At 47.0% G+C, this 10,602-nt stretch overlaps 1 protein-coding gene across 1 annotated transcript in view; it reads right to left on the bottom strand.

Moving 5' to 3' along the window:
* Window positions 1–546: 546 nt before the first annotated feature.
* The window catches only part of SUCLG2 (succinate-CoA ligase GDP-forming subunit beta), a 331,995-nt gene continuing 321,939 nt past the window's right edge, over window positions 547–10,602 (bottom strand). The window contains exon 11 of the mRNA XM_066350978.1: window positions 547–1,590. Coding sequence (XP_066207075.1) covers window positions 1,475–1,590 — 116 coding nt within the window. The 3' untranslated portion in view covers window positions 547–1,474. The remainder of the gene's footprint in view (window positions 1,591–10,602) is intronic.

Here is a 10,602-nt window from a genome sequence, read left to right as displayed (position 1 = left end):
AAATACCTATATACCGCAAAATCCTGCAATATAGCGAAAGATCCATGACACAAAATTATATATATACAATTTAAAAATCCATGCCGGACTGTGGATAGAGCGTCAGACTGGAATGCAGAGGACCCAGGTTCAAAACCTTGAGGTTGCCTGCTTGAACCCAGGGTCGCTGGCTTGAGCAAGGGTTCACTCGGTCTGCTGTAGCCCCCTGGTCAAGGCACATATGAGAAAGCAATCAATGGATTAAGGTGCCACAATAAAGAATTGATGCTTCTCATCTCTCTCTTCCTATATTTCTGTCCCTGTATGTCCCTCTCTCTGTCTCTGTCACACACACACACACACAAATCTGCAATATAGTGAGACTGTGAAAAGTGAATTGCGATATGGCAAGGAATGACTGTAATCCTGAGACTACCTAACCAAGATAGAATCCAAATTTTCTAATTTTTGAGATATGCCTAAGACACTAAGGCTAGTATCTTAATAAAAGAAAAACTGTTTAAGGAATAATATGAACTAGAATGAGAAATACACAGATCTTAGAACTTATAAAACATAGGATTTTATTTAAATTTGTGTACAAATAAAATTTATTGAAATATTATTCTAAACCTAATTCACACCCTCCCCACAAATGAACATTATGAAAAAAGTCACATTCTCTTAATTACATTTTCTTAGCCAGTAGAATCTAGGGGGTCGGAAGGGGAGGGGGAGGGAAGATACAGACACAGTAGAATTTCAGTGACATCTCATCTTGGAATGTCTTAACTACAGAGATTTGCATAAGAATTAGCTTTCTTCAGTTTTCACATTAAAATGAAATCTACTCAAAAATTGAAATAAGGCTCCTGGCTTTATTTTTGGTATGAGTTAAGGAGTATATTCAATGTTAAGGCAAATGGTAAAAACACGTATGAAATATCATGTGTGGACCTTCCACTGTAAAATATATTTTGGAATACTCATGGATTTTCTAAACATGCACTGGAATCAGAAACTTGGAAAAACTGTGACAGTGTGTAACAGCTATTTGTTTGAATGTCTTAGCTGTACTTTTTTGATAGTTAATCTGTTAAATGGCATCTTATCTGAGTTTGTTTTATGGCCTGTGATTTTTTTTTATTACACAGGACTAAATGTCCACCAAAACTGCAGTCAATGAATGAGGGCCTGTTTGACCACGTAGACTGGTTGGCAACACAATGAGCACTGAGCAGGCTCCCAGTGACAGGAAAATATGAGAACGCAGGGCATTAATTTAAGAAAGACCACAAGTGGAATTAGATTGAGGCTGTCTGGATATCTGTCTGATTGAAGAAAATAAAGACTGAAGATTTTTCAAATAACAATTCTTGCTCCCTTTCCCATGTTTTTCCCCAATGAGAAAACCGTTTCCTTCACAGCGAGGAGAGATACACCGCTTTTTCATGGCAAAGTGGACTCCTTCCTCCAGGGCATCAGGACAGAGGTGTCACTTCCTAGCCACGCTGGCCACAGCTTTCTTGGCTGCGTCCTCCAGGTCGATGGCCGACGTAATGGGGAGCCCGCTGTTACTGAGTATGTTCTGGGCCTCATGGACATTGGTTCCTAGAAGAGGCGGGTGATAGACAGTCACTGAAATGGAACTGGAGGCGGTGCCCTAAGAAGTTTCACCAAACCCAAATCACAGGATGCCCGGGACTCACCAATATAATTCAATAATATTGGTTCCAGCTTTTTGTGATGCAGATATGGCTATTGAAAGACATCCAGATGCCAAATTATTTTTTTTCCTTTTTTCATATAAATGTCTGGCATTAATAGAGATACTGCCTATGTTTTCTCTAGTAGTTAAAAATGAAAATAATGAGGTTCTTAGAAGATTGTGAAAAAGAAAAATTAACAACCACTTGTTCAACGATTTTAAAAAGGGAAATCTTCTGAAATGGACTTAACCCTTCACGGAAGAGTCTGAATATGGAGCCCAGAGAAAAAGCCTTATGTAACAAAAGGAGCATGAAAAGGGCCAATCAGGGCGCTGGGGCAGCACGGAATCCTGGCGGGGACACATGAAGACACCCGGATGTTATTCCACACCTTTCACTGGGAAATGAATGAAATGTAGGTTCTAATCAATGCCAAGACAGGAAAGATGACGGATGAGATCAAGATCAGTGAGAACAGAAGAGGAAAGAGAGGACTTTAGAGAGACTGAGGGGCCTTTTTGTTTTTACTGATAAAAGGTGAAGTTACTGATAATGCAAGTCAAGAAGCCTTAATGTGGCTGGCCCACACCAGGTGTCCTGTCCTCATGTTTTGCGCTGAAGGGTCTGAGAACTGAAGTTCAGACAAGCTGCCCACCTAGGGCCACAAACCCACTGCTTTCAACATGTCCGTTTCCAGTCGTCTTTGTTCTATATAACAAAAGGGGCTGAGGCCCCGACAGGGAGCCCTGCAGCCTCTAATGGCACCTCTCGGCATGCCTGGTGGGTCTGTAGCATTTGCCCGCCAGCTACCCCACCCAAGTCTGCTTCTGGGACTGACTGCTTAACATGTGGGATGCTATTCTGTCCTTTCAGAGTGAACAGGTCCTAGGAGAACCGTGACAGAATTTAAGACTTTAATGAAATACCTCCTCTGACATCATTTCCTGTGCTTTTATCTTCTTAGCAAGACAGATCCTCCTTGTAAACAAAGCTCCTGACACTCAGGGCTCGGAGGGCCTGAGAGTGCACGTGGAGAGGAGGTGCGGGTTGGCGTGCGGCAGACAAAGGCAGAAGTGAGCTACAGAGGCACAGTGCACGGGAAAGGTGATGTCACGCAGGTTCTCAGGGGCCCTGGGTGCACAAAGCTGTGGTGAAGGGGACTCTCGGAACTGTCTTTGGCTCCACGCTCACCGGCTGCTGCTTGACACAGGAGTCTGACAAGTGTGCTCTTTGCAAAGCAGCAGTGCAACGGCAGGGGTGTCAGCCGAAACCCCCAGCCTCTCACCGGGCTCTGCTGGGCATCAGTGTAGTTTCGGGTAAGTCATTTAAGTGCTCTGAGCCTCAACTTCTTTATCTCCAGGCATAACATTATGATCATCTTCCTCATCACTAATATTCATTAAGCACTTACACATGCCAGATAGTGCCACGTTATGTAGATGCAGTCTTTTCAATGACTCTGAATAGGTCCTATTGCCTGTGACAAGATGAGCTAACTGAGGCATGGAGAGATTCAAGAACATTCCCATGGTCATGCAGACTATAGTGGCAGAGATGGGACGTGAGCCCTATTCTATTCTAATTACATAAAGGTATGCTGGTCTGTTTCCTTGGATGAGCATGCTGACTGCACTGACTGGTGAGGGCAAAGGAGGTAACACATTGCACGCTGTAAATGGCAAAGCGTCTGTGGCGGACTGCTGGCTGTCCCCAAACCCACACTCCGCTCCCGCAGGGGAGAGCTGTGGCTGGGAGGCAGCTGCCCAGCCAGGGAGTGGCAACCAGGCCCCCTTGTATCTAGGTGAGGTCCTGTATCTGAGTTCCAGTCACTGGAGTGCAAAGGACTACAAAACATATGTGAAAAAATCTCCAGTGTGACCATTGACATGCTGCCAGCCCAGACAACCCTGGAAGACACCTTTCTGGAGATGGCAGTGGTGCCTGCAGCACGGACACTTGATTAGAGCAGAGCACCCCACTCACTCGCCCACTTAGACTTCATAGGAATGAGAAATAACTGTCTATTAAGTCTGTCATTTTAGCATTTCTCTCTTGTTAAAGAAGCTAGCATTACTTTAATAACATATTAGTTTGTAAACACGGTAGGCAGCTTCCAACATGCTCAATCCCCACCTCCTGGCGTTCACACCCCTGTCCAATCCTCTCCCCTTGACAGGGGGCTGGATCCAGCTACTTGCTTCTAATGAGTAAGAATGTAGCAAAAGTGACAGAATGCCACTTTGAGGCCAAGTTCAACAGCCCAGGATCCAGTCCTGCGGGACTCCTCCAGGACTGGCCAGGAGGCAGACTGCCCTGCTGCGGGCTGCCCCACAGGAAGTCCAGGAGGCAGGGCCTGAGGGCGCCTCGCCAACAGCCAGCGAAGAACAGGAACTGCGGCCCCACAGCCTGGAGGAAAGCTAGCCTGCCAACAGCCACACCAGTGCACTGAGAGCCCTGAGCCTCCGGGCCGGCCAGGACACATCCGATCCACCACAGGAACTGCGCTTGTCGGTGTTCCTGGTGTTAGGCTGCTAAACTGGGGGTAATCTGTTGCCGAACTAATGCATATATTAAGATCTATTGTTTCATTAATACACCTCAGTGTGCATGTTGATTCATTTGCTAAAGTTTCAGCCAAAGTGCCAGAGGTTGAAAAGTAGGACGGAGGGTCAGACAGTGGCCCATGCTGGAAGCTGGCCCAGGACCCCCGCGTGAAGCTGCAGGCAGGGATCCCATGGAGCAAGGACCTGCATGGAGCAACGGCCCGCTGGCGTAGAGGCCAGTCAGTCTCTGGACCAGAAGATGAAGAGAAGGTAAATATGCAGATTTGCATCTACTTCAACACAGACACGAGCTAGAAATCTTTCCCCAACTGTCCTCCAATCTGCCAGGGAAGAAGCCTAAGTGAAGATACAAAAGGCTCTTTACCCACTTCCCTTTGTCTTCAGTGTACCCTACAATCTCAAAGCATGGCTCCCAAGACCTCCACAATCTCCCCAAGAAGCAGACTCTTCTGCCTGATTCTCTGGGGGCCCGGGTCCTTGTCTCCGACTCCACCTCCCCTTGGTTAGTCCTGTCGTGGGCATGGGTCATACCAGGCCTGCCAAGCTCTGTCAGTGTAACTGGACTGTGGCGACTCTGTGGTCATAACCATAGCAAAGGCAGTAGGAGCAGCTGTCACGGAGCACGTGTCAGAGTGTTCCAGGGTCCTAAGTGTGCGAGCTCATTGCTCCTCAGGTGCACCCCGAGATGGTCCTCCTTTTCCAGACGAGAGGACTGAGGCCATGAAGTTAAAGGCTAACGTCCAGTGAGGATGGCTAGTAGCAGCAAGGAAGCAGCGGAATGAGCAGTCAGTGCTCCCTCTCACAGGTTTAAACGATTTCTGGAACTAATACTTGAAATATCTATTCTGAATCTTGAATAATTCCTTGTGATTTTATCTTTTTTTTTTTTTTTTTTTTCATTTTTCTGAAGCTGGAAACAGGGAGAGACAGTCAGACAGACTCCCGCATGTGCCCGACCGGGATCCACCCGGCACGCCCACCAGGGGCGACGCTCTGCCCACCAGGGGGCGATGCTCTGCCCACCAGGGGGCGATGCTCTGCCCATCCTGGGCGTCGCCATATTGCGACCAGAGCCACTCTAGCACCTGAGGCAGAGGCCACAGAGCCATCCCCAGCGCCCGGGCCATCTTTGCTCCAATGGAGCCTTGGCTGCGGGAGGGGAAGAGAGAGACAGAGAGGAAAGCGCGGCGGAGGGGTGGAGAAGCAAATGGGCGCTTCTCCTGTGTGCCCTGGCCGGGAATCGAACCCGGGTCCTCCGCACGCTAGGCCGACGCTCTACCGCTGAGCCAACCGGCCAGGGCCAATTCCTTGTGATTTTATAAATATGTTATAATAATAATGTTGGCAATAATAAAAATCTCTGTTTCTGTTATTTACAAAATCTTCCCACATTACTTTATTTGAGCTGTACAATGATTTTATGAGTTAGGTGTTTATAAGTCAGTTCCTTAACCAAGGGCATTGAGGCTTAGTGACTGGCAGGATTCAAAGTCCTTTGCTCTTCCCACTCTCTTCTCATTTCCTGGGGACTCCTGTTTGGCATGTAAAATTTGAAGCACTATTCCATGTATGAGCTCACAGAATCTCAATGATGTTACAAATCACTTACGAAGAAAGAGCAGGTGCAGTTAGGATGCCTGCTCTTCCCAATCTCCCATCTGGCTCAACCTGCTCTTCCCACCCCCTGCTGGAGGAGGGTGCATGGTGTGGAGGCAGAATCGACTGTTCCCAAAACCTTGATTGTACCTGATCCCAGGATGGTAGAAATACAGGTGATGATCATTAGCTTATCCAAATGGATCTGCTCTCATGTGATCTGAACAGGCAATATCCATGGCAGAATACAGGAGGATGGAAAGGGCCTGCCAGGCACAGGTAAGCAGGTAAGAGAACTGCAGAGCGCTATGCAGAGCTGTGAAGTCAGGTGAACGAACAAGGGCTGCCTCCAACCCAGATCCCTCTCTGGCTTGGAGCCACTTCGAGAACTATTTAATCAGCCTTACTGGAATTCCCTTCCACATGTAGGGATGAAATAAAGCTCTTCACTCTTTCCCCAAGATAAACGAGTTGCTCTTCCTGGCAACCAACTAGCCTAACTGAATCAGTTAATTACTATCCTCTTCAGCACCCAATTTAGCACGAGGTATTTCCAAAGGGGATACAATGGCTGGTTTGGAAATCTGTGACCCTGCAGACAGGCTGGGCCTCTGGCCTTCCCCCAGGGCTCTGATGCTTCCTCTGCCTGGCTGACACCATTCGTTCATGAGAAATCTCTTTAAATGGCATTCTTTAGGGGAAGCCTTATTTTTACCACCCTCCAACCCCCAAACTAGAGCACAGGATTGAAAAATGAGCTTCCAAAGTACCTTACACATTGAGATCATAGCACTATTGGGATCGCTTACTGACATTTCTCCCGACCCACTGAACATTAGTTTTATGAGGGCTGACATTTTATCAGACTTGCTCGCCAGGGTGTCTGCAGGCTCAGCACAGTGCCCATCACACAGGAGGGACTTGCTATCAACTGCACAACCATGAACAGGCTCATACACGCAAAGTGTGTGGTGAAGGGTGGGGGATGGGTGAGTATGGTTCCGATCACCTTGGCTGGTCCAGCATCCTCAACTAATCCCTTTTGCTAGGTCTGCAATAGAAATGCCAAACGGCCTGATGAAGAACAAGGGGGACAATTCCTGAGCTTCCCCAGATTCTCCAAGGGCCTTGGCAGGGGCTGCCATCCCTAAGGAGAGCTGAGCAGCAGCTGGCTGTGTGTGCAGTGCCCTTGAGGGAGGTCTCCCTCGGCTGCTGGTCCTCCCCCAGCAGCTCCTCGGGCCCCAGGCGCAGAGCCGGTGGGCGGGGCTGGGGTTGGAGAGGACAGCGCACTCTCGGGAGAAGCAGATCCCTTCCACCTCCAGCTGCTCCTGCAGGGCCACAACAGGTACCTAACTGCTTCATAATTTCAGGATCCACTAACGTGAATTTTAATTATACTAGCAGTTATACTTTAATTACAGCCTTAATTATTAAGCATATACTAAGCACGCTCAGAACTAAGCTGTTTTGAAAGGAATCTTTATGTTGAAACAGGAAGCTCAGGCACAGGGTTCTGAGGAGACATGGAGCAGACACAGAGCCACCCAGGTCAGGTGGAAAGCTGTTACACAAGGCAAGGTGACCCTGTCCAGAAACAGAGGCCAGACAGAGAGACAGACACACACAGAGGGAGAGAGAAGGCAAGACAAAGACAGAGGCAGAAGAGTCACAAAGAAACTGAGAGACATCACACATACAAACAGAAAAACAGATGGTTGGTCCTGGCTGGTTGGCTGAGTGGTAGAGCATTGGCCTGGCGTGTTGGTGTCCTAGGTTCAAGTCCTGCTCAGGGCACATAGGAGAAGCAACCATCTGCTTCTCCACTCCTCCCCCTCCCCCTTCTTCCCCTTATACCCCTCTCTTTCCCCCTCCTGCAGCCATGGCTTGATTGATTCAAGTGAGTTGGCCCCAGGCACTGAGGATGGCTTTCTGGCCTCCATCTCAGGCGCTAAAAATAGCTTGGTTGCTAAGTGTAGCAATGCTCCAGATGGGCAGAGCATCACCCCATGGGGGTTGTGGGTGGATCCCAGTCGGTGTGCATGCAGGAGTCTGTCTCTCTGCCTCCCCTGCTCTCACTTAATTAAAAAAAAGAAAAAAAAAAGAAGAAAAACAGATGGACAGACAAGAGATTTACAAAGGGAGAGAGAGAAAGAGACAGAAAATACAAATGGATAAGAAAAGGGATAAAAGAGGAAGACTAGAGATTTAAACAGACCAGAGAGTAAGGTTGGTGGTGGTGGTAGGGAGCAGAGGAAGGAGTGGAAGAATAAAGAGATGAGAGGAGAAGTGAGGAAGAGAGAGATACCAGAGACACAGGAAAAGAGAGGGCTATGAAAAATAATCAAGAGAGGGACAGACATATGAAAGAGACAGGGACAGGCAAAGAGTCAAATAGAGAGATGAGGAAAATGTGACCTGTCGAGTCCCGTCCACTGCAGCCCTTACCCTCACGCTGCTCTGGCCAGCATTTCACTCCAAGCAACATTTTGAATCACCACCTGATCAGGTAACTGAACCACTCAGGCTGGCCAAACTTCAAGCACTTATATCTGCTTCCTGAAAACCACTTAGCTGAATGGTTACCTACCCACTGCATGCCTGAAACATGGCAACACACAGAGAATCAAGGGGAAATGATTTCAAAATGAAGTCTTGCTCTACTGGTAGAGGACGTCATAAATAATAATAATTATTATTAAAGTCTTAAAGATTCTCTTCTTCTGCCTCTTTGGCCAGGAACTTCCTGCCACTGGGTGGAGTGAGAGAGCTGTAAACAGAGATACAAGGTTAATTTATCACGTTTGTTCTTTGCTTTCATTAAAGGAAGAGAAGCTAATGGTAGTGGACACAAATGACAGGATTTGTTTCAAAAGCTGCACACCCTGGGAGGGGGGCTTTTTTTTTTTTTTTTAAATCTCAGGACTGTGAAGAAAACCCTCTGGCAGTGAGCAGAAGCTGTCTTTTCAAAACTATTATTAATAGGAATTCAATTCTTTTAAAGAATACAATAGGTAGCAATTACTGAGTGTATACTAAGTACAATGAATGTTCATCGCATATTTGTGTTAAGGGGTTCACAAATATATCACTTCCCTAAAATGATGTCATTTAATCCCCATTTTACAGATGAGGCAACTGAGGTACTGGGAGGTTTAGGAACTTGCCCAATGTCTCCAGCAAGTCAGAGGCTGAGTCAGGACTAGAATGCAGGCTGCTGTGACTGCAAAGGGACATGGAACCATGCAGCCTGGACTCTTAGTGCTGGCAGGAACCCTAGGGAGCCTTTAAGACAGGTCTTTTGTTTTTCCTGCAGGGAACTGAGGCCCAGAGATGTCAGACGGTTTGCTCAGGTCACACAACCAGTAATGGGCACAGGTCTACCTCTCTGTTTGGTGTTCCACATCAGGACTGCAGAACGGCAGCCTGGAGATCAAATCAAGGTGGTGACTTCTTTTTTACCACCTCTGAGCTAAGAGTAGTTCTTACGTTTTAAAATAGTTGGGGAAATCAGAAGAAGAATATTTTCTGATACATGAACATTACATGAAATTCAAATTTCAGTGTACATAAATCAAGTTCTGGTGAAACACAGCAAAAGCAGCTCACTGACCAACTGCATGGCTGCTTCTGCACTTCAAGGGCAGAGCTGGGCGGGTGTGACATGCGGCATGGCCCATGGACCCTGCTGGAGACAATGGTTTTTACTGCTGCTCTTTGTTTCACTGACAGAGGGGAGGTTGGTGGAAGCAAACCGTATTCTTTAAGATAGAGGAGGTCCTTTTCCTGGTGACATGAATTAAGGTAACTGACCTCATCTGTTTTGTCTTATTGCCATACCATCAGAAGTGGAACATTCATCGAGAATGGGAGGTACAGCCCATGGAGCTGGCAGCCCACCCTTCAGAGATGTGGGGTGTTGGCCCTGGCACCTCACCTGGCTCTCGGAAGGCAGCCCGTACCTGCCCACACTTGAGGTATGAACAAGAGCTCAGCTAATAAGGACAGCTAACACTTACAAGCTAGGGTCCATTCTAGAAGATTTTAACTTATATTTCCCCTACAATAACCCTAATATTTTTATTCCATTTCTAAGAAGAGGAAACAGATTTCAAAACTGGCTGTTACTGACTAGCTGAGCAACCTGGGCAGTTGGCTGAGTATCTCATCAAAATTCTGTGTATAAAATTAAAGATGACTGAAGATACCCTGTGGAACTACACCCTGTGCACACCATTCCTTGATGACTTCTCCCGTGGTGAGAAGAAACCAATGCCCAGGGAGTGAATGTGTCGGTTATTCCTATGCTGACAGCAGAAGTCACCAACTTCAGTGGCAGGATGCTGATGGCCAGGTTCTTCTTGGCAATGTTCAAAGAATGGTGTATATGTGCTTATGGTCATAAAAGCAAGGTTTAAGACCAAGTCTAACATGGATTCATTGAGGGCTTATGCTTTTTCTTTCAATAAACTTGACTCTCAAAACAGCAAGAGATAAATTAATGTAAACCAAAGTACAGGAGCCCTGATGTTAAACTCGAATGGCACACAAGAGCACTTTACCTCCGGCACCTGTAAGGGATGGAGAAAAGGAACTGTCTCATGTGTCACAATGTCTGCATGAGTCCACCTCAATCCACGATACTCGACTCATGGGTGATTTCAGGAATTCCCATGAGTCTGAAATACTGATTTTGAACTCCACTGCTGCCTGAGAAGTGACATCACTGTCATGATTCTGTACTTATGTGGTGAATG

Source organism: Saccopteryx leptura, chromosome 10 (assembly GCF_036850995.1).
Source record: "Saccopteryx leptura isolate mSacLep1 chromosome 10, mSacLep1_pri_phased_curated, whole genome shotgun sequence".
Lineage (NCBI taxonomy): Eukaryota > Metazoa > Chordata > Mammalia > Chiroptera > Emballonuridae > Saccopteryx > Saccopteryx leptura.
This window is presented reverse-complemented; position numbering and strand designations above follow the sequence as displayed.